The sequence below is a fragment of the Camarhynchus parvulus genome, chromosome Z (genome assembly GCF_901933205.1).
Source record: "Camarhynchus parvulus chromosome Z, STF_HiC, whole genome shotgun sequence".
Taxonomy (NCBI): domain Eukaryota; kingdom Metazoa; phylum Chordata; class Aves; order Passeriformes; family Thraupidae; genus Camarhynchus; species Camarhynchus parvulus.
This window is the reverse complement of record NC_044601.1, coordinates 49,329,363-49,353,662: the sequence shown is the minus strand read 5'-3', so window position 1 is coordinate 49,353,662 and position 24,300 is coordinate 49,329,363. Positions and strand designations below refer to the sequence as shown.

General features: G+C 35.4%; 1 protein-coding gene across 1 annotated transcript in view; it reads left to right on the top strand.

The window, feature by feature from the left end:
- Positions 1–24,300, top strand: part of NLN (neurolysin) — a 39,425-nt gene that overhangs the window by 1,072 nt on the left and 14,053 nt on the right. Inside the window, exons 2-8 of the mRNA XM_030968961.1 lie at positions 10,350–10,606; positions 12,873–13,021; positions 16,217–16,324; positions 18,507–18,609; positions 19,327–19,487; positions 20,726–20,861; positions 22,913–23,279. Coding sequence (XP_030824821.1) covers positions 10,350–10,606; positions 12,873–13,021; positions 16,217–16,324; positions 18,507–18,609; positions 19,327–19,487; positions 20,726–20,861; positions 22,913–23,279 — 1,281 coding nt within the window. The remainder of the gene's footprint in view (positions 1–10,349; positions 10,607–12,872; positions 13,022–16,216; positions 16,325–18,506; positions 18,610–19,326; positions 19,488–20,725; positions 20,862–22,912; positions 23,280–24,300) is intronic.

Here is a 24,300-nt window from a genome sequence, read left to right as displayed (position 1 = left end):
CAGTTTTTGTCCTATTTCACAGCCTTTGTTCATTTCAAATTAGGATTGAGGGGTATTAACAGGTAGAAAATAAGAATCAGAATATTTTCTTTCCTGCTCCTGCTGTTAAAAATCAAGTGATTTATTTTCTGGTGCTAAATAAAGTGCACATCTATTTTCTTTTCCTAATTTACATTTACATTCCTTTTTTTGTACAGTCATTTTCACTCTTCTCCTTGACTGTCTTTGTCTTAACAGATTTTTCCGTCAAAAAGAACACAAGAAGGATTTAAAAAAATTTTTTATACAAAAGGTTTATCTTTGGTTGCAGTTTACATTTGGACAATGAAGATACCTCCTTCTTAAGTAAAAATCAGTAAAATGCAGAATGGTTGCTGCACTTCATTAATTGTGATTTTTTTTTTCTCAAGTCATCATTTCAGTGTGCCCAAATAATTGTTTCATGAAAGACAGTATTCTTGAGTGTGTCATAGTGACCTCTCAACTTTAAAAAGTTAAGGAGCTGGTCACAGAAATCTTGAATAGGTTCTGTTCCAACTTCTGTTTTTCCTGAGGGCATCTTAACATGAGATAAAAATGACCATTCTTAGCAAGTGTCAAGTACTATGCCTTACATTAAATAAAATTATGTTAGTGTTTGATTCTTTTGGTTAATGATTCTTTTGGTTAAAATAGGCAGCTTTGCAGAAGGAGGCTTTTTCCAATTAATTTTTTTCCCATTCAGATTCAAAAGATTTAAAGATGTAGATTTAATGTGATAAAATACATGGGGAAAAAACTGGCTAGATAATTAAGCATAGAAGTTAAGCATAACATAAGAAGTTAATTAAGCATAATTTATGAGGATATTCCTATATATGAAAAAAAATAAAAGAAAACACACTGATTTAAGTAATTTTATTGTTCTAAAAAAATTTTCTTGAATTCATGAGTTCTGGGGTGTTTCTTTGAAAATCTTCAAAATCAGGTTTTGAGTATGAAAATCCGTGTACATGAGTGAGACAGGTACCAACATACTGCACTATATACACAATATAATGAAAGAAAGTGGAAAGAAACTGTGAACACTGTCCTTACTCTTGCTGAGGAAGAAAACCAGCAAGAAACTGAGGCTGGATAAAGGCAGAAGGAGGAATGACACTGGAGGACAAAGAAATGGGAAGAACTTTCATAGTAATTTTCCTATTTCATACTTACAACAATAATATATCTGTTTCTTTCATTGAAGTATCAGGTCCAACACCTCAGAAATGGCAAAGGCCAGACAAGACATTTGGGACATTGTTTGCCTTTTCCTGTGATCTGTGGACTGCATAAACTCTCCTGTGTATTGCAGCAGCAATTTTTCCTGTGGTCGAAAGCAACAGCTACCACCTTTCTAACCACAGCAGGCTTCTGAAGAGCAGTTTGTCTATTAGATGGAATTTACAGAACAAAATTATTTCCTGGACTGGGTGAGACAAAACTGTTGAGCTGGCAAGCATTTGTGGACTTTATTTGACCCATGGAGCACCAGTTAGACCATGCTAAACAATGTTGTTAATGTATTTTGAGGACATACCTGTTCTGTCATTCTCGCTATAAAGCAAGGAATGCCTGGCTTGGAAAGATTTCTTTAGAATAGTTTGGATTAGTTCGAAAGTCTAACCATTGTTCAGCAGGAGTCATGATAAGTGACATCTTAGAAAACATGTAAGATAATATGTACATCTGGTATTATCTTTTTAGAACAGCCTAGGAATTAGGGACTTCTAGCAAAAAACTGGTTTTTTCATATCATCTTGTATAAAAATCTGTCCAGGAATACCTTTTTATATTGAAACTGCCTCCTAAAACTCTTGCTGGTTATGTTGAAAGTTAGAGGTTAAAAATTGATCCTTTGTCATTCTATCCATCCTCTTTATGATCATTTAGATCTTTGAAGTATTTCTTCGGTTGTGCTTTATTCTGTGATTTTTTTTCCCACTCCAAAGAATCCCAGTCTAGTTAGTATTTGTACTTTGAGTGGAGTCCATTGCTCAATGCAGCTGATTGTTTGTAAGCCTTCATTATTTCTAAGTCATCATGACTTGGTAGAATAGAAAAAAAGTTTGGGACAACAGAAGACCAGAGAGTTTAACTGTTCAGGTGATCAGAAATGCATGTATTATGCACATAGCATGAATTTCTGCGCTTTGTTCTATTCCATCTCTACTAAATCCTATAATTTCTTTCTTTGCAGCTGCTTCTTTGTTGTTGTTTCTGTTGAACTGTTTTGTCTCCAGAATGATTAGATGTCTCACAACTGCTCCTGTGTATGTAAAGTCAGAAGTGTGTGACATTTATTAAGATTAAAATTCACTTTGTTAGTGGTTTTAAACTTTGCTGTGTTGTGACATCCTTTTTGATCTCTTTGTGGCTGCCTTTAGTACACAGCATTGTCATGAGTAAATAATCATTAGTAAATTTTGTGACTTTATTAATCCCAGCTTTTTGTAGATGATGTATAAAGACATGAAAGAATACAGAACCCTGCATGGTACCTTCCAGGATTCCACAGGCCACACAATTCCATTCAGAAAAATGAGCAACCATTTTCACCAGCCTAATTTTTGTAAACATTTACCTGCAAGAGGACCTACCTTCTCATCCCACAACAGTATAGTTTCTTTAGGACCTTTTGGTCAATGATCTGTAGAAATAAAATAGATTATATTAACTGAACTATGGATTTTTGAGTCTGAATTTTTCTCCGAAGAGGATACTCTTTTTTGGTAAATGTCTGTGTTTAGAGAAGGTGAGGTGAGGATGGTGGTGATTTTACTTGTTTCTGAGCAAAATATTACTGAGCACTTGTGTTTTTCATACCATCTCTAACAGACACTTTTTATTTACTCAGTGGAAAGTTAAATAAGCAAAGTTCTTTCCCATATTAATTGTGGTGGAACAATATTTCACATAACCTGTAACCAGCCTGTGAAGCACAGTGTTACTAAATCACTTTTCACTCAAAAGCCAGAGAAGAAAGCAGGCTTCATTTCCTTTCCTAATTTGTGGTGTTGAGCAGGCTGTTTGGGATTTTTGAAGCGCTGAAATGAACATGGCATGTTCATAATGCACTGTCTGCCCAAGGAGATAGGAAGACTGATTTAAGATGGTAAGCAAGTAAGGCACAGTAGGTCATTATCTGCTGTGAAGACAGAGGGTTTTCCAACTTACTAGTGGTGGCAAGGGAACATTTCTCATTGCTTTGACTGTATGAGACAAGATTAGTGAGAAGCCAAAGCATATTTCCATGGAAGAGGCTGTACTGATTAGCACTGGCTGTCAATCAGAGAAAGTGTTTACAAACTCCCAGTATTTTTCTCTGTCCTGCAGTACCAGCTCTTTTTCAGATAGAGTCAACAAGCTGTTCCTCATGCACTAGCTGGTTTCATTCAACTGCTGAGCTATCCTGGGAGTGTGTTCGCACTAAACAGCCTGCACTTGCTGTTTATGGCTCTCATGATGGAAGTACACATGCTTATGCAGCAGCATCTGAGAGAGCTGTAGGACCTTAAAAGCAGTTTTTTTCCCACTGTGTTTCCACAATTCACCTGACATAGAACCAAACAATAAGACAACCTCAGTTAATGCCTTGTGCCTCAGACTCAGTATAGTACAATTACTGCGTGCAAGTGTTGGTAAGAATACTCTTTCCTGAGATCCTGCAAGCTAGTTACTTTGATGGAGGTTTGCTGTGACACGCAATGGATACAGTTCACAGAATGCTGTGGAACCTTAATTAGTAGTACTAGTAATTTGTGGTTTGCGTTTTAGGGTATGTTGGGGTTTTTTTATTTGGTTCATTGATTGTTGGGTTTTGTTCTGTTCTATTCCCTAAAACCATGGGTACCATAATTTCAGAGATCAGACACTGTAGAAACCATATCCTAGCATTTCTGTGTGTTCCACTGCAGACTACTGTGTGGCAATCACCTCCTTATATGAAAGCCAATGAGACCAGTTTCCAAATTCCTTTTGTTTAAATACTGTTGGGGGAAAAGGGGAGAAGAAATAAGTTAAGTTGTGTCATGTTTGAGTACAATGGTTTAGTTCCTACTTAAGGTCTGGGCTTTTTGTTAGCTGCCATTGAGCACATTTTCAGTTAGTTTTCTGATGTTAATTCTTTTGGAAAACCAGTAAACATTCATCGCTCATGAGCACTGAGGGTAATGAATATATCAATGAAGGTTTTTAAATGTTTGTATGACTTGTAGGTTTTTTTGACTTGCTCATTTAGACTGGAAGGGCTAAAAGTATAGTTAGTGTTGACTGTACAGTGAACTCAGTTGCAAAGAATTTATTTTTTCTGATAGGCATGACAAAATTAAGGTTTAGTGTCAAAAGCTGCTAGGTTTTCTGTTTCTTCAAATGCAGCTTTAAAAATCAGTTTCTAATGGCAGTTATGGGACTTTAAATTAGGAAGTACTAAACATGCTATCGTTTTGCTACAGTAAGATATGTCTGTGCCAAACACAGTTATGACACAGAGCCAAATACTTTTCCAAGGAAAATGGCCCAGGAATTCAAGGCATGTATTCACTGGTCCATATACTGTTAAGAGCCAGACAGATGAGAGGACTGAGAAGTGAAATGGAAAAAGGACTTCATATGTGTTTGTCTGGCCGGAAGAAGTGATATATTGAAGGGTTTTCGTTTCATTCCTTTGGCTTAGCTGAAATAATGTTGCCCTGTGATTAACTTTGAGCCATTTAACTCTGCTGGTTCTGTCTTGGATTTTTTTTTCCCGTTCTTGTTTTACCCTGTACTACCCAGTTATCTTATTTTGGTTGATTTTGTCATTGCTTTTCTATTAGATACTCAGTCAGTACAGTCAGTCCTTCTCTAAAGTTGTGCATCAAAACTGAAAGTAATATGAAAGTATATTTTAAATTCAAGCAAAAACTAAGGATCTCTAAATAATATGAATATTTTAGCCTGTTAAAATTTTTATAAAGCCCATCCTGTGAAACAGACCAATGGTACTGTACGTTTTATTAGATGCTGCTGAATTGAGATTTAGTTTTGAAATACTTTTTAACTTCATTGGATTTTTTTTTAAATTCCATTTCATGTGAGGCTTGACTGTTAAAATCTGTGCTTAAACCATGCCTGTCTGCTGTCATTTCTGTATGTTTGGTAGCACTTGACTCTGACTTCCAGAGAAATAATGATGCATGGCATGGTACTCAAGTACCAAATAGCTTGTCCTGAGGCAAACTGTCAGTTTTTTTTATTGCCTCTTTTATTGCGTGTCTAGTTTTTTGTTTTGTTTTTCATTTTGGAGAGGCCGCTAGGTGGAGTCAGAACCTTGAGCCCCTGTGGGTATTGATTTGCGGCTATCTAGGGGGTACAGTCTTCAGATACACAGTGCTGCTTTACAGCATGCAGCACTGCTTCCCCTGCAGCCTGGAAGACCAGGAAGTGTTGTTTAGCTAAGATATGCAGTTTCAAAAAATAGAAAGACCAAAATGTTTCTCTTGAATTTGATCTCCAGCATTTTTCATACTGTATGTTACTGATTGAAATAGTTGTTTATGACAAAATTGCAAATCTGCTCTTAATCATATCCATAAGAATGTCCTCTGAAGGTCCAGCAAGAAAGACTTAATTGTATTTATTTGTATTAGAATATTTAAGAACTTGATGACTAAATTATCTGAATTTGCTCTCTCTCTCTCTCTCTCTCACACACACACACACACAGAGCCCTCTGTCTTTCTCTCTTTTTAAAATCTTGGCTCTCACTTGACTTTCTGAAGCTGTTACTTCTTCACTTTCTGAAGCTGTTATTCTCTTTTGTCAGGAGAGAATACAGTTTTCCATTCTACATGAATCCAATATACCCTGATTTTTGTGTGGCCACATGGAACTGTCAAATGTATTTGCAAGTACAATAAATTGGTCTGTATATATTTTTCCCAAAAATACATTAGTTCATTTACTTAACTCTGTAAAATTATACTTATCATTGTAACTAATACTGTTTAGGTGAAGATTAATTTGAAAACTAAAAGTGCCATTAAAAAATCTTTGATGGAATTAAAACTATCAATTTGTAATCAGACTTAAATGAGATAGCAGGCTTAAATTTTGACTATATTATATAACGATTCTCAGTAGTAGGAGCATCTTGGCTTTTGTCTGTGTTTTCTAAAGCTGGTGCTATGCCTCCCTGCTGCTTCTTCACAGATTGTGGCTTTCTTTTTTTATTTTAATAGTGTCAATGGAACATGCCAACAAAAGGCTGCTTGACACACATTTCAATCACAGAAAATGTTTCTAAGCAAAACCAGACTTACATAAATGTTTTAAGATATTGCACAAGTTAAAAATCAAGTCTGTAAATTCAATTGCATTGTTTGTCTTTGCAGCAGTTATGTTGGCCACTGTATTGCTGTAATGGAATATTATAAAGGTTCTTCTCCTTTGTAAAATCAAATCAAATTTCTGTTTTCCAGAGGCAGCAAGTAAACAAATTGTAGATTTTTTGGTGAAAGAAATTACCTGGCATTCTGCAATTATAGCAGTCTTCAACTTAGAAGCTTTACTTTATTCTTTAAAATCCTTTTTTAGAAGTAGCTACTATGTTTTTAAGTGTTATTCAACTTACTCTGCTTTTGGTAGAAAATACCATTCTTACTGCTTTTGGGATTGGCAGATTATCTGGTTTCACGAATTATGTTTTCACCATCATTTGTGAAAACAGCTGCATCTGTAATAATCTCTGTTATAATTGAAAGTCCACATGAAGTCTTTCCTCCAGATGTTCTCCTAAATGGATGAAGCACTGCACAAATGCATAAAATATTTCAGTCAGCCCTGTATGTCATTCCATTGGCATTATTAGATGCCATGGGGCTCACCCCAGAAAAAATCCAGTGCAAGTTGTCAATCGAGGCCGGTTAGATATTTACTATAAAATTGCAATATAAATAAAGTTGTGTTAATTTTGAAGGATCTAAAATGCAGGAACTGGAAGGGCATTTGGGGTGATCAAATCTAGTCCCATGCTACCTTAGGTAACCAAGTAACCTAATACATTTTATAAGCCAGTCAGGCGCCATGTTATAAATAGAGATGTTTTTACTTGCTGGGGCTTACTGGACATCTCTTTCAGAGTCTCACTGCCCTGATGCTTATATATTTCTGTTGCAAATCTAGCTTTCATGTATTCCTGAGCAATTTATTCTTATTTGTTCTTATACCTGTATTGCCTCTTAGCATCAATAGCTCTTTTTACTTTAGGACATTTAAGTGGTATGCTTAATGACAGCAATCATCTTGAGACTCTCTTTGCTAGACCAAATTAATGATTTCATATGTGTTTCTGGCAGTAGTGAAAGTTTATGTTGCTGCTGACACTTTTTACTTTACTGACATTTTGTTTAGGCCAACACAGCTGTTTTGAAGTCACTCATCAAAAGGGCAATTACCTGGTAAAAAGCTGTCAGCCCTGGATGGTTTTGGTCCACTTTATTTTTCACCTATATGCTATCCTGAATATTTTCTAAGTATGACTCTAGCAACAGTTGTACTGATGCCATTGATGGAGTGAAGTACAGGGGCAGAAATGAGCAACAGAGAGAGGAGCACTGACAGAAATGTCTTAAGGCAATGCTGTTGCTGGACATGAGCCTTAACCCAGGCTTGTTCAGATGCCTCTGATGTTCTGCACTACACCAGAGAAAACTGAGTGTGATAGCTGAAACAGTTTGAACCAAACAGTTTGGGCATTAGCAACAGCCTATGCAAGGCAACATCCTTCCATCTAATTTAAACTGAATCAACTTCTGATTGCTCAATGCAAGCAGTAGTTGGCTGTTCTGTAATGTTGGTGCTGTTTACCAAAAGCAAGTCTAAAATATTTCTACCTGCTTGGTTCAGTTTTTGAAGAAAACTCTTCGCTGTTGCATCTGGTTTTTAGAATTATTAATAGAACTTATATTCCAGTTATATACCTGGGAAGTTAAAGGTTCCCTCAGTGATACAATTTCATTTTTTGATCTACATAAATGACTGCATCTTCCAATCAACAGAACAAACAAGGTATCAGCATTTCAAAACTGGGCAGTTCTGTGTTTTCCTGTTTCTAACAGGTAGTCAACAACTTGCTGGTATTTATGCCAATAATTTTTACAGCTCTCAAATTTGTAGGTATATGTCTTAATTAAGCTAGCCAACATACTAAGAAAATCAGGTGGCATCTTTTTTTTAATATTTAAAATAGTGTTCTCTGGTAATCTGAGACCCTACATTCCAGTTCATTAACTCAGTCCAACTTTAATTATTAATAAATCTTATTGCACACCCTGGAATTGATGTAGTATGTTGGTGCTGTGACTGTTTTAGTGTTTGTTTCAGATGATACACAGTTGGTCAGAGGGAGGGCTTATTGTCTAAATATCTAGGTGAATATACTGAATGACTGAAAGCAATAGGTTCTCTTTTAAAATAATATCTGCTTAGTATCCTTCACTTTAGCATACTTTTTGTTGCTCAGGCTGTTGTTTTCCTTTGCACTTCACTTTTATTTTGACTTCAGTATGAAACATTGTGTAGTCTTTCTCATGTTCTTGGGTGTGGGTGGTGTGGGGTAGAGTTCAGAGCCATGAGCTTATTTCTGAGGAGCTTCCCTTTACTTCCCAAGAGGTTTTACCAGACCTTTGTAGCAATGTGTGAAAAACTAGATACAGGGCAGTCCACTGTGAATCTGTTTGTGACTTAATGAAGTGCTGTTCTTTAATGGATTTGTAGATTCAGGGTAGATTTCAGTAGATTTTTGGGATGGGAAACTAAAGCATTCTGAGAATGTTATTACTTAAGCTTTTGCTTTCATGACAGCAGCTTCATTTATCCTAAACTTTTATCTGAAATTCAAAGTTTCAGTAGTCCAGTGAAGTTACTAAAGCCCTAGTGCCAGAACTCAGTTGGTATCAAAGAACAGAGGTGGAACAAATGTTCTTTATTCACACTTCGTTTTCAAAGTAAAATTGTCAACAATCTGGACACAGATCTTCCTGTGTGCCACTAAAGGGAAAAGTAAACAACTTACTTACATTGGAACGGAAAGATCTGAAGAATCTGTGGTAATAAGGAAAATAAAGTTTCAACATAAAGCATAGGTAGAAATGTTGTCTTTTGTTTTTGTCTTGCATCAAATAATTTTGGTTAGGCTATTTCTGGAGAAATTCTGTTATAGAATTGGAAAACTTTTGACAAAAAGTTTTGCCTTCGTTCAAACAGAAGACGTACATGCAGCCCTTCTCAGTTTGTTGGCATTTCATTCTTCTGCTTTGTTATTCCTTCAGGCTAAATTTGGCTGTCTTTTATGCATGTTCCCTGCATTGTATGCCGAAACCTCTCTGTGCACTTTTGCACATACCAGACAGATTTTACAATAAAATCAATACAGGTACAATGGCTAGTGTTAAAAGAAAAGGTTACTTAATGTAAAACAGTGTGAAGAAAACATCCCTCTATTAGCAAGATCTCTGTGTATTTCTTTAGTTATTGTTGAAAATTTTAAGTTGTCATTATTACCATAACAACATGTGATTTTTTTTTTAAATTATGTAGCTGAAATAGGAAGACAGATACTATGTCTCTGACAGTCATGGATCCTCCTGGTAGTATGATAGTAAAAAATGTAGCGAGTTTGACTACTTGACTTCAAGCTTAATTTTAAAAAAGCTGAAATACAGTTTATTAGAACTATAGTTGATAGATGATTAATACATAAATCATAGTAAAGGAATGTACCTCTTCTGGTAAAAGAGTGAAACTGCCTATTTAAAATCCAACACAACTGAAGGAATAAATTTGCAGATGAGTAGCAACTAGGTTTCCTCCCATGCTGATTATGTCACAGAAATCCTGTATAAATATAAAAGTATTTGCTATTATGAATACAAGCAAGTGATATTTTCTATGTCTTATTTTGTGCAACTTTGCAGTTATTGTTCTTTGTCATCTGCAAATCACTATGTGTGTTTTATTCTTTACTTCAGAAATGTTAGTGCTGTCTATTTCTGTAGAGTTCCAGTAACTGCAATGCTGTTTTCCTTAGAAGGTTGAGTCATAATTTAATCTGTATGGTTTTGTCAATACCAAATTTTTCATCCCTGTTTGCACTTAGTCATACTCTAAATGAAAAAGATAGAAGACAGATTTAGTTTAAAATTAGAATTAATTGATAAAGATAACAGCTCTAAAAAGGACTTTGTTCCTCCTTCTAAAAATATTCTGATGCTGGTTTTTTAATGTTTACTGTAAACTTTCTCTTGAACTGGAATCTTGCTATGTAAAGATAATTTTTATACTTTCAGGTCCATTGGGCCACGGCTTGTGTTGAGAATGACATTAGGAGCAGAAATTACTAGCCAGTTCAAGGCTTCTTCATACATAGCAGCAGGACGAAACCTTTTGAGATGGGACCTGTCACCAGAGGAAATTAGAACAAGAACAGAAGAACTTATCAGGAAGACAAAACATGTATATGACAGCATTGGGATGCTTGAAATTGAAGAAGTAACACATGAAAATACCATACGGGCTTTGGCAGATATAGAAGTGGAATATGCAGGTTAGCATGTGTTTTCTATATTTCTTTGCATAAGGCATTCCATCTGCACATAAGGAAGCATTGAGAAAACATAGTTGTTGCTTCCAATTTTGATCCCTGCTGTTCTTGTGTGGAATGTGTAGAGGCCTCTCAAGAGTCCATAATCTTTCAGGACCTCCCAGAGGCCTGCATTAGTCACCTGTTTTGATTTTGCATGTGAAGTTCCACACAGTTACATTTCCAGCCCTGTGCAGCTGCCAGAGGACACTGCAGCAGTGTGGGCTGCAGCGTCTGTGGTATGCGTAGTGCATTACACGTGGTAAGCAGTGCTTTTTTCAGACACTGTGGAATCTGACACGAGCAAGTTGAATGGAGTAATGGAAACGTTATGATAAACTGCTAGGGGAGAAAATGTGATGATGAGGAAATTTTGAATGTGCTACTGAAAGAAGACTTCTTTACTTGCTCACATTTAAACTGTGGCCTGTGAGGTCTTGAAAAATCCAGGGAGATATTGGTCGTGCAGTCACATCGAGATTATTCTGAATGAATTATCAAGCCATACCAATATGTGGGTGGGTTTTAATGGTCAAACACAGGTAATTCCGTTAATTTGTTAATGATTGTCAGAGGAGACAAGTAGAATACAAACTGCATATTGCATATCTTCATTGAGAAAGACCTTTGAGATGGTGGCTGCATTATTTATAAAACAGTGAGTGTAATAGATGTCAAATTCTTTTAATACTCTAAAAAAATCTACAGTACCACACAAATGCTAGAAACAGCCACCTTGGCTGGGAGCAAAATCTTTGACTAGCAAAAAAGCACAGTTGGCATCTCAAATGATTATACTGTAATATTAATCTGGATTTCACATTACTTTAAGTTGCGCATACAGTGAATTGGCTGGAATTTATTCTGGCATGCTCAGAAAGGCAGTAATCTTCAAAAAAACCCTGCTGTCAGCTTCAGTGTTAGTTGTACCAAGATACCAATTTGGTATAGTTATTGTAAATCTTTTCACCACAAAGATTTACAGAAGGAAAATCTGTGTTTGACTCAGAAAACATTGGTCATCAGCTTTTCAGCACAGCCACCAAGACTTGATGGAAGATGCACATTTTTCACTACATACTATTGCAATAGTGGGTCACATTTAAGCTTTTAATGCTAATCTTCAAAGCTGTATCTGAAATTATCATGATCTGCTGTGGAACAGCCCATGGCAGAAGAGAGGGATGTATTACCACAGCAAGACTTCCATAGGAAACTTGGAATTTAAGGTCTGTGTGTCCCTTTGACATAAAGACCTACCCCAGTAACTGCAGCTCATTACCCAAAAAGACAGAGATGACAAGACTTTAAATTACATTTGGAAGCTGCCAAAACTCATTTTATAGTTTAGAAACATCTTTGCGTAAGGGCAGGAGGCGAAGGGGCAAGTTTCTTATGAACTTCAAGAAGAATCACATGCCCATGGTTGCATTTCTGACTCCATCTCGGAGATTGATAAAATGACTGCATATCACATAAAATTACAAAGCTTTAAATCAACCTAATATGTTGTTACTCTAAAATCTACTTTTGGAAAGGTAGATGGTAGAGACATTGTAATTTGATTTTTAATTAAGCAGATTCATTTGTATTTTAGGATTTCTATTCAATGTCATTGTAAGATGTAATATTCCTTTAATAGGAAGGATTTACTTAATCTGAAAAGTATATTCTAAAAAAGTAGTGTTACTCAGCTTCCAGTCTCTAGAAGTTCAGAATGCACAGACAGCATCTTCCCTGTTTGCCATGTTGTTTCTTCTTAAACACAGAAGAGTGCAGTACGTGGGGATTTGACACTGTGCTCATAACAATGTAAAAATAACTTCAGGACAGATGGGCATATTTGAAAGATTCAGAGCTTCTGACTTTAAATGCTAACATGGAAGCATCTGTGCCAGCTATGAAACGTCAGTCTTCACTTACATGACTTTTGGAAGATGAAGCATTTCTAATATATTTATATACCATTCAGCTGATTTTGTAGAAGATTATGAGATAATTAGGCTTGGGGTTTATAAATCTTCTGTAAAAAATTTATGTGTTACAGTGATGTGTGGTTTTGTCCTTTCACCTGTTCAATTTTATATTACATGTAATCACTTTATTTGCTATATGTGTCAGGTTGCTTTGGATACTTTTTTCTTGTCTTTTATAAATGACAGAAGAGGGAAAGCTCCTTATCCTTTAAGCATGTCTATCCTTCTGTGTTCATTGCCTCTTATTTAAACAGTGGAAAGAAGCATGTTGGATTTTCCCCAGCACGTCTCCCCTGACAAAGAGATACGCTTAGCAAGTACAGAAGCTGACAAAAAACTGTCAAATTTTGATGTGGAGATGAGCATGAGAGAAGATGTGTTTCAGAAGATTGTTTATTTACAGGTAAATAACAGTATGTCTGCATAAGTTGTGATGTATCTAAATTTATCTAAAATTATTTGGCATACACAGTGCTTTTCAAAATAACTTTGTGTTTCCTCTGTGTCTGTGCCACTCAAATCTTTCCAGTGGGACACTGCTGTACATGAGAAAACACTGTATCGTGCTGTTCTTACTCTTTGCCTCTCATATCTAGATCTGTGTATCCTGCTCTCTCCATTGCAATAGCTTTGACTTTTGTCTAGTCTTCCAAAGAACTGATATGAGGAATCTAAACTAAAAGAGGGAAACCTATTAGGAAAAAACATTTTGTTTTCTACTGGCTGAGCTTGTTCCAAGAGGGAGGGAAGAAAGGAGGGAGTACAGCACTTACATTATCTTACATTGCTTTTGAATTTGTGTCCAAAATTCTGCTTTATTGTAAAAGCTGAGAATTTTAAATTTAAAAGTTGTTTTAAGTTATGTAGGTTAATGAGAACATATAAACAGTATTGACCTCTGAAATTACCTCTTTTGATCAGCTAGTTATAGACAATTGCATTCTATCCTCTTCTTCATCTGTTTCTTCAGCCTCAAAATAAAACTGTGTTAAAAGATGCACTTAGTGTTGAACCTGTTTCTTTCCATTTTGTGTTTCTATCTAGCTTCTCTTTTAACTGATCACCTATAGGTATCTCATATTCTTCATTTGTACTGCTTATTTTGTAGCTCAAAGAAAGAATATTTGGTTATAGTATTTGGTTATAGCAGAAAGAATATTTGATTTTGTTCTAATAGGTCTGGTGATGATTAGTAATAATTTTCTTATAAGTGTAATATATGGATAATGCAAGGACACTATCTAATGTGATAACAAAAAAATATATGTTTTTCTATGTTTTATATGTCATTTTTTCCTCTCAACCCCACTGCTTTTTAATTTTCTTGTAATGCTCATAAAATACTGGAGCCCTGTTTCTTGGAGTCACCATTTGTGGTTTTTGCAGGCTTGAGTGGGAATTAGAATAATACTTGCAGAACCGTACTAAATTGCCTTCCATTACCATTGCCTTCTTTTGCTATGTTTTCCAGGGAAATTTTCAAGTGTTCTCCTCAAGCTGGATATTCTTGTTACATGTTTGTGGAAGTATATAATAACCCCATTCTGAGTATGTTCTGTTGTGTGTTGGCAGATGGTGCTTTGTGTTGATTTTTTCCCTTCTGTATTTTATGTTGATTTTTTCTTCTTCCCCTGCTCTGTTGCTAGTAATTAAATGGCTTGATTTGTATGTAGTACCTACTGTGATTTTCCCCACCCTCTGCTAGAGAATGCACAGATACACTGAGGACTAACCTAACATATCTGTGTATCTATCTATTTTTAATTTACAGGACTATCTGACAGTAGGTAGTGTAAACTGATTGCTGTTATTCACTACTATCACTCTCTTAATTTTTTTTCTCGTTTGGTGTTTTCTTATTTCATTTTCCCTTGCAGCAGTCTTTGACCTTTATAACAGTTAGAATTTTTGCTTAAGTCTCCATTTAAGTTTTTTAGACATTTTTCTTAACTGCAGCATGAAAACATGTTTTAGCATTAGTTTGCCAGAGATGCAACTTGTGAGTATATATCCATTTCTAATAACTGTTCAACTAGTAAGAGTTTTGCTCTCAAACAAACATGAAATTTCCAGTTGTTCCAGACTGGTCAAATATTTGTATTTCCAAATCAATAAAGTTTACAATAAAATCAATCAATTTACAATAAAGTTATTGTAAATTTTTGCTAAATTTCTAACACCTCCTCCTGTTAGAAACTCTCAGTTAAAAAGTCAGGCTCCAAGAACATGAATAAAGAACTTCCACAAACAGAATTCCGATTTCGGCTGAAATTATTTCACCAATTCAAAAAAGCAGTAAACAATTGGATTGAATCAGGCTTTTCATGGCCTCACTGGTGATTTAATAATTCAGGTAGATTAATTTATTTTCATGATCTTTCAGGAGGCCAGATTATATTGGGGTGAGGAGAATGAGGGCCCTCACACTTCTGTTATTTATAGAATAACATATTTATTTGCTAAGAGATGAGCAAATCTGCTTGACCTCAGTGACTTGCAGAATGCTTTAGCTCCCCTTAATGGGGACTAAAGTTTTCTAAGTTAACCACAGTACTCCTTCTAAATTATGCTTAATTTAAGAGCTGTTAGTGGAGGAAAATCATTGAGGTTTTTACAATTAATTCAAGAAAATATTAAAATAATATAGTCACTTTCTTTTCCCCACACATTAGGGGAGAAAATTTCTTCATAAAATTATGCTTTTGAATATGCTCCTTATTTTATCTTTGAAAAACTTGTATTTTGACGTTTGAAACTTGGAATAAAGGTGAATTTGGTAGTGAAACTATAATTTTAAATTTTGTAACACCTAACATGTGCACATGCTGACTAGTAGAGGCATGCTTAAGAATGTTGCCAGTCTGCTCCACCCACATGCCCTCAGGAGAGCCTGATGTAAAGAGCTGCTTCAGGTTTTGTTTGTGGAATTCTAAGTAGGTTTTGTTTCTTACTCTGTCTGAAGGTTTCTTCCTGGAATAAATTAGCAAGGTTCTCCAAAACAACTATGAAGTGGTATATAAAATCCTCAACCATGACAATTCTAAAAGTTTTGAGAGTTCCAAAATTTCATGTGTGTAGTACTTTAAAGATGATGGTCCTTGTGGGTCCCTTCCAACTCAGAATTTTCTGTGATACTGTTTTGCTTTTGTCACTGATAGCTAGGTTCTGGAGAAGACAAATATGCTCAAATTTTGTGCCATCTGATGTCCCGAAGTGACACTTCTAATTTTTTGGGGTTTTGCTTCAATCCCTCAGACTTTTAGGATACAGTGTTATAGCAGTGATTTTCTTCAACTATGTAAATGAAAGCTACCTCTACAGAAGAAGTTTAAGTGCGCTGTACTGTAAACTGAAAGGGCTTGCCATTATGACAGCATGTAAATGTGCTGAGACACTTGGTAAAAGAATATTATTTTTAAAACATTCTATATTAATATAAGAATATTATTATGTAAGGTAACTGTTTTGATGGAGTTCTTCACATTAAAATCCAGTATGTTCCCTTTTTTAATATGACTGTGTTCTCAAGAACAATTCTGTTGAAACCCTTCTAATGCTTGAATATTATAAATTCAATTATTCTGTACTGTCATTTCAGCAAACCTGTGATCTTGAAAATGTAAAGCCTGAAACAAAGCGATATCTAGAGAAATCTGTTCAAGTGGGGAGAAGAAACGGACTCCATCTTCCTAAAGAAGTGCAGAAAGTAAATATGGACTATTTTTTTATAAATCAAACGTTACCAACTGTTGAAGGGATAAGTTTATGGTTAGTTAGGTGTACTGGGCATATATTTGAACTAAATGCTTTTGGATCTACTGAATTACTGTTCTAATCTTAACTCTTCTTACTTCCAGATCCATCCTTTAAACTTCAATCATTTGAAGGTTTTTTAAACTAATTTGATAGACATCCATGATACACGGTAGATAGAGGTGGTCTGCATCACTTCGTAGCCTTGAAACTAAAAGAAGCCTAGCTGAAAAAGTTGTATTATATACTACGATTGTAGAAAGTGCCTGAGTTAGATTCCTAGGGAAGATAACTCTCAAAAAGGCTACTAGTGAGTCTGCACTTCTATTCAAAAGTACACATAACTGTTGCAAACACGCAGCTACACTAGTTTCAGTTAATTGATGTTGTAAAATGTGCCTGAGATTTTAGACCGGAAAAAAAATCAAAGTAGCTTAGAGGAGAAAACAACCTGCTCTGTGAATTTTTCTTCATTAAGGGAGAACTGACTTAGAAAGCAATTGTCAGACAATCAGGAAGTAAAATTGTGGCATCCCACCCTTAATGGCAAGGGAGCACCCAAGATTCATACAGATGCTTGTGGTTGAAAGGAACAACAAAATCAGGGGGTCTGCAAAAGCTTACAAACTTTCATTAGTAAATTATGTACTTGGTATGGAAATTGGCGCGCTAGTCTCTGACCTAGCATAAGCACATATAGGAGTGGGTTTTGGATAAAAGGGATAGAGTGAAGGGGAAAAGACAGTGAGATAAATTAATTGAAGAGGGGAAGAGAGAAAGAAGAAAGGGAGTGAGATTCATGCCTCCAGCATCAATCCAGCTGCCTAGGTGTCCAGAGTCCTAGGGGCACTGCCTGGGCCTGGATGAGGGTACTGTTTTATAGACAAGCTTTTCTTGCCCTGGAGAAAAGTTTTGCACTTTCTATGTAAATTAGTTGTCATGCACAGTCTGTTCTTTACACTGTGCTGGAAAAGGGTCAGAGGGCTTTGGGAGTCTTTGGTGGTCTTGTTACCCCCATAGAATCTGTGCCTGCTTCTCCACCTCATTTCTCTGTCTGTGCTGTACTGAGCTGTGCTTGTCTCCAGGAGGTAGATCAAAGACCTGTGTCCCAGAGGAGTGCTGTCCTGCCTCCGTGTGGCCCCTTGTCCAGTCACATCTTGTTCTTTCTCACAGCATGTTATTGCCAGCAGTCCTTGGCTGTTGTTACCTAAAGTCCTTGTTTGGTGCCACAGCCACCCTGCTACTGGTGTTTCAGACATACACACTGGCTCTTATCTTGTGGGATTCTACAGATGCCAGCTTAGTTATCTTCAAATTCTGGGTGAAATTTCTGACTATATTATGACCTTTATTTCTGACTGTTGAATAGACTTAACCCTTTGTAGAAAATAATCAATCTTCATCCACATCCTTATGCTAGTGAGAGTAGTTTGATGTGTATTTTCATATAATTGATGCCTCTAAAGGTATTTTGAAATTTCTTCGGGAACAATAGTTGAAATACATTTAGTTTTTTATTTGGTGTGCATTTTCTTACTGGTAACCACTATGTTTATTTGAACTTGACAGTAACATGTAGAAACTTGCTATGAGATATATTAGAAAATGTTTCAGAAGTAGGACTATCAGGGTTTTACAACAGGTTTTAGAATGGCTTTGTCTTGTGAGAGCAGCTGCTTCTTTCTGTCATACCATACCTGTACAATTCCAAAACAGTGTTTTTGAGTAGGTTACATGCTTTTTAACTCATTTCATTCTCATTGATCTCAGTGGATATTCTTACATGTAAAATTGTAATTTAGCTGTTCAAATAAAAGAAAATATTTTAATTTTTGCACATGAAACTGTTTAGTGAATCTGTTTAATCTCTTTGGTCCTCTTTAAGCTGTGTTTAAAATGTTGAAGGGATAGCCCTTGGTCACAATATTGCTCAGGACTGAAAGGAACATAAAAGGAAGGCTGACAGGGTGTGAAATGTGATGCTACCTGCAATGTGTTATTTGCTCAGTCCTGGTATTTACTGTTGGTTAGTAGAGAGCCTATCTGAAAAAAATTAAATATTATTAATGTGGAAGATAAAAATTGCCAGCTTTGATTTTTGTTTTTCCACTAAGTTCAGTTTATACCCAATACAGGAAATAAAGACAATGAAGAAAAAAATGACTGAGCTGTGTATAGACTTTAACAAAAACCTGAATGAGGAAAACACATTTCTTGTATTTTCTAAGGAAGAACTTGGTGAGTAGGGTTTGCTGTTTCTGTTTTTTCAACCTTCCAGTTTTACTGGAGTAACTGCTTTTTGCCCCATGCATGATGGTTAGATCAAGTGAAATTCTGACTGTTTCTCTGTCTTTTCTGTTTCTTTTTTAGTCCTTCTCCAGAATCAATTCAGAGTTATCTTTTGCAGGTGTTCCTGATGTCTTCATACATTTGTGCTTCCTGAGGTTTTTGCCTTGCATCAAGGTCCTACTTCCTTTAGCATGACTTTACTCTGTTCCTTTTCTCAATTATCATCAAGCAATCACTTGTGTAATTATTGGAAAAGCTTTTTTAGTCCTGTAATAAAGTTTAACTAATTCAGTAATTTAAACCAAGCTAGAGATTTCATGTGACAGAGAATTTGGAGATTCATTATCTAAAGGCATCACATAAAATGTGCTCTAATAACAGAGATTTTTTTTAATGGTGTTTTTATCTGGTGGCCTTGCATATATTTTTATGGTATTTTTGTCTGGTGGCCTTACATATATTTCTCGTTTGCTCCCAAGTGTTTCCAGATTTTGCTTTGCTTGGTGGAATTTGAAAAAGTTTTATCAAATTGTAAAAAAGGAGGTAAATTTCTGTGGAGATTTCTGATCTCAAAGTGGATTGCAGCAAAACAAATGGCAACACTCTCACAAAAACAGGGGAGTAGATAATTTTGGTAAATATTGTTTATTAAATTGTGTTCTATAGATGGCCTTCCTGATGACTTTATTAACAGTTTAGAGAAGACTGAGAAAGACAAATATAAAGTTACCTTAAAGTATCCCCACTATTTTCCTATTATGAAGAAGTGCTGCATTTCAGAAACCAGGAGAAAAATGGAATCTGCCTTTAACTCAAGATGCAAAGAGGTATGTTGTGTACTGGCTGTTCTACAGTGCAGTGACAGAGTTGAAAAATTGAGCTAGACATTCAAATGTTAGGTTTGAGCTTTGCACATTGTAGAGTATTTTGAAATCAAAACTTACCAGCATGATCTTTAACAGTGCCTTGCTCCAATTTATTCTGATATCCTTCTGAGACCTTAGAAGTTGACAGTCTGCCTCTGTGTGCATATCTTAATGTTCAAGTGGTTCTGTTAAAAGAAGTGGGATCTTGATCTTCTGTGAAATTTCCCTACAGTGTTCTGCAGAGGCTTATGGACACTTTCCTCACAAAAAAGGATGTCTGATTGTGACTTCTGTAGTCCTTTGAGATTTTTCAGAATAGAGAGGGGTTATTTAAGCACAGGTTTTAATTGTAAATACAGATGATCAAATGTGAAATCAACGGGTTGCATATGTGCACAACTAGACAGGTACAACATTTAAATAGCATTGAAAGATAGAGGATGTGTCGTTCAGACAATTGTACCAACCATGCATTAGAGAACAATAACAGAGTTGAGATTTTGTGCTTGAAATGCTTGGAAATGTGATGAGTACAAGATAAAATGGCATCAGGAACTGAACACTTTGCAAGTCAACATGCATAAAGAGATTTCTTGATAAAACTGTGTGACAATCTTTGAATCTAGTGTTTAATTTTTTTTTCCCTGACAAATCTCACTTTTCCAGAACTAGAGGTTTACATAGTTTTGTTTTCAGGTTCTTGAGGATTCTTGAAGACATTTAAGTCAAGATCTGGTTTTCTGTTTCAGATCTTTCTCTGACTACTGTTGTTAGAGTGGCAAAAGAGGAAAATTTGCAAACCCATTTTGGATGTTGGCACAATGATTAGCAATCTGTCTTCATCACTAACAAGCAATTAAGCCTGCTGCCAGCAATTTCCCTATTGTCTTTCACGTGTAAATGGTTGATAAAGGAAATAAGCTTTTCACAACCTGAAAGAAAATGGTGTATATTTTGATTAAATAAAAAAGATAAGTTGTAATAATAAGGAATGTAATGAATCAGGTTGACTAGGAAACCAGCTACCTGCAAACACTGAGAAGTATTCCAAGAATCTTAGGTTATATTATATTTTAATCTGAAAGTGTTTCATTTGAAATATTTTCTATTTCTTAGGATTACAGATATTATTGAGATAATTGTTTGTTAATGTGTGTTTTCTGGTTTCATTTTACAAATTTGCCTACTTTCTTTTTTAGGAGAACACAAAAATTCTGCAGCAGTTGCTTCCACTAAGAGCAAAAGTAGCAGAGCTTCTTGGTTATAACACACATGCCAACTTTGTCCTGGAGCTAAACACTGCCAAGAGCACCGATAACGTAGCAACCTTCTTAGGTTTGTTCACATTTATAAGCAATACTTGTATGTTTAATGTAGTAACATGTCCCCTCAGCCAAGATGAATTTAAATACATAACTGGGTCACAACACCCATGACATTTAGCCAGTAAAGGAACTCTGCTGCCTCTGTTCTGACATATATTTTTTTAGATTATAGCTATACAAATGAAGTTGTTCCAAATCAGGAAGCACAAGGCAAATTGTGAGAATATTAAGGTTTAATCACTTGCTTATATTGACTGTCACAAATTCTTTGTGACAGCCAGTGTAGGCAAGTGATTAAACCTTTCTCTGCCCCAAAATGCAGTTATCCTAATTTAGAACCAGAGTAAAATGTGCAGCTTAAGGAATTTTATCAGTTCAAGAGGCTGCATCAGAACTGCAGCTTTTCTTTCCCAATTTTTTGTGAATCAGTAGCCTTGTGTCCTTTTCTGGTACAACTGCATAAAGTATAAAACTTTGCTGTATGACATGGCACAACTTCCATGAATTGAAATAAAAAATTATATCTGGAGTGAAGGATTAAATCTGGAATTCAAAAGCCCTGTAATGGAATTTGATCTGAAAATAGAGGTATCTTGAAAATTTTAAACACAGCAGTTTATGAATTAATTGAGAGTCCTCCTGTCGCTGTCAGTGGACTCTTGGATGTAGAGTTAACCTCTGCTCTCTGGTAGCTCCATTGAATATGTGTTCTTTTATTACTGTGTCCTAGCACCACTTGGGAGTGTATATTGATGTATCATACAAGTAACCCCCAAAAAGAAATTAGCACAAAAATGAGGTATGTTTGCTGGTAGCGGAGTGCTTATGCTTCAGTAAAGAGGTTCAAATGCTCATCTTTCTAAACCCATAATTCTGTTGCATTTCTCCTGAAATGCTCATTCATCAGATCAGATCCATATTTGGCAATACCAGTTTTCAGTATACTTGACAATTAACAAATACTTGGTTTTGATGTATTATTAAATGTTAGGGTTTTTAAGTGAACTTGAAGTATTTTAGACTTTCTTTGTCCATTATAGTATTGTAATACTGTGTTTTTTCATTTATTTTGAAGCTGACACACATAAGTTAGTATATCATGCTTCATGGTAATTCTCACAGAGGGAGAACATGCATCAAAATAATTGTCACTTTTTATTTAGTTCTTTTGATATATCCTCAGCTACCAGCATGACATTGTGTTTTGCTCTACTTTGTTCCTAGCTAATCATGTTTTAAATCAAATGTTCATAAGCTGATCTTACATCTAGGAAGAAGAGCATTCTCTCCTATGACATATTCTGAAATTAGTGCAGTACAAGCTGCAAACAATATTTCAATCATGCAAATGTGTCACAGCCTTCCTAGAAACAGAAATGGCAATTCCCAAATTTTACACTGTAGATATCAACAATGAATATTACTGTGAATTCTTAATTAAGAAAAAATTTTCTGATAAACCAGAAATATTTACAAGTGAATAAGTTCAGAATGTACTGTATGGAAGTGTCAGTAAGCTTAAATATTTTATATTCAATATGTCTGCTGCCAAGGAAAGTATACTGGAAATAATTTGAATCATAGACTATAATATCCAGAAGCTTTGCTAGTGTAGAAGCCAGACATCGTATGGGCAAGAATTCTTGGATCTCTTGGATCTTTTATATAATTTTAGCTAGAAGTATTGAATTTTGTGTTGCACTTCCTTCCAGTAACTAACAATAGTTCTAGTCTTTGGCTGTTGCTGAAGAAATGTATGAGGAATACTGAGATTACATGACATAAAATCAAAGCATTCAAACTGAAGTACCTAGTGTTACTTTTCGTTTATGACGTCTTGGAAAAAGTCTAAATTCAGCTAAACCCTTCACACCACTCTTTGGCCTACATGGAATCTACTGTATCATTTATAGCATTTAGGACAAGAAAGCAGATGTTGCTTGTTGTTGGTGAATTAATGGGAAACACCCACTTCTGGAGTATGTGCTTGAAGTGTCGAATGCATTTTATAGGAATAGATAAGGAACATGGAAGTTGACTCTAAGCCAATCTTTCTTTCAGATGAATTGAGTAAAAAGCTAAAGCCTTTGGTTGAGGAAGAAAGACAATTCATTCTAGAACTGAAGAAGGAGGAATGTAAAGAAAGAAACTTTGATTATGATGGAAGAATCAATGCATGGGATCTTCATTATTATATGAGCAAAACTGAAGAGGTGAAGTACTCCATAGATCAGGAAAAACTAAAGGAATACTTCCCAATTGAGGCTGTTACAGAAGGGTTACTGAATATTTACCAGAAGCTGCTGGGACTAGAATTTGAGCAAATAGAAAGCGCTCCTGTTTGGCACGACAGTGTTACTCTTTATACAGTAAAGGATAAATCAACAGGAGAAATGCTAGGGCAGTTCTATTTGGATCTTTACCCCAGGTAATGACTTAGTGTTTTGCTTACATATATAAAATGGAATTTATCTTAATGGGTTGCTGCTTGTTTAATAAAAATTAAATGCATTTGGAAGAAAATTTGTTCAACTGACAAGATTAATATTGTGTTCATTAAGTTGTCCTCTGGACTGTATTCAGGTTTTTTTACACTTTTTAAAAAATACTTCCGTGTTTCTTCCTTAAATTCATTTTTATGAAGCATTGCTGCTTCATTTGTATTTTTGATAGTATTGCTGTCTAGTCAGTTATCCATAATTTTTTGCATCTATGAACTTTTCTCCTTCCTAGCTTACTACTGGGTTTTAGTTTTCTAAAGTGGAGGTAAAATTTCTGTTTAAGTGTTATTGCAGTTGGTTGCTCAGATCAATTATATTTCTGTCTGCTAAGAGTTCCTAGTTTCTCCTAGTTCCTCTTTACACTTTATGTGTATTGTCTATCCTGTTGTCCAGACTGCTGAGTCAAATAGATCTATATCAAGAGTAGGTTGCTGTTGAGCACACATTCAGATTTACTTCCATGTTGATATCTGTATCTCTTCAGCTGTCTTTGTAGTTATTTACAGTATCCTCTGTGTTTTGTCAAAGATTAGGAGACTTGACTGGTTTGACAGGATTTATTCTGGGCTAGTCCTTTTTGGCTACTTGTCACTACTTTTTTTTTGCTTTGGTGTAGGGTTTTTTAGATTAGTATTTATCATGCGATAAATTTGCTGACATTCTTTTTAACATAAGTTGATTTCATGTTTTCTGGCCTAAGAAAATTAGGTTACTCAATATATATAGTAATAAATAATTTATTTTTTTTAGGGTAACATACCTATCTCCTTCACCTGTTCACCTGCTTCCACCTTTATGTATATCCCATCAGTGAACTGCTGAGGGATGTGTCAATAAGACTCCTCTGACTTAATCTGAGTAGTTAACTGAATATTTAGGGCAAATTTTTCAAAATAATTTTTCTTTAAACTCTTGCATCACAGTGAAAATGCTGTTTACTGTATTCTT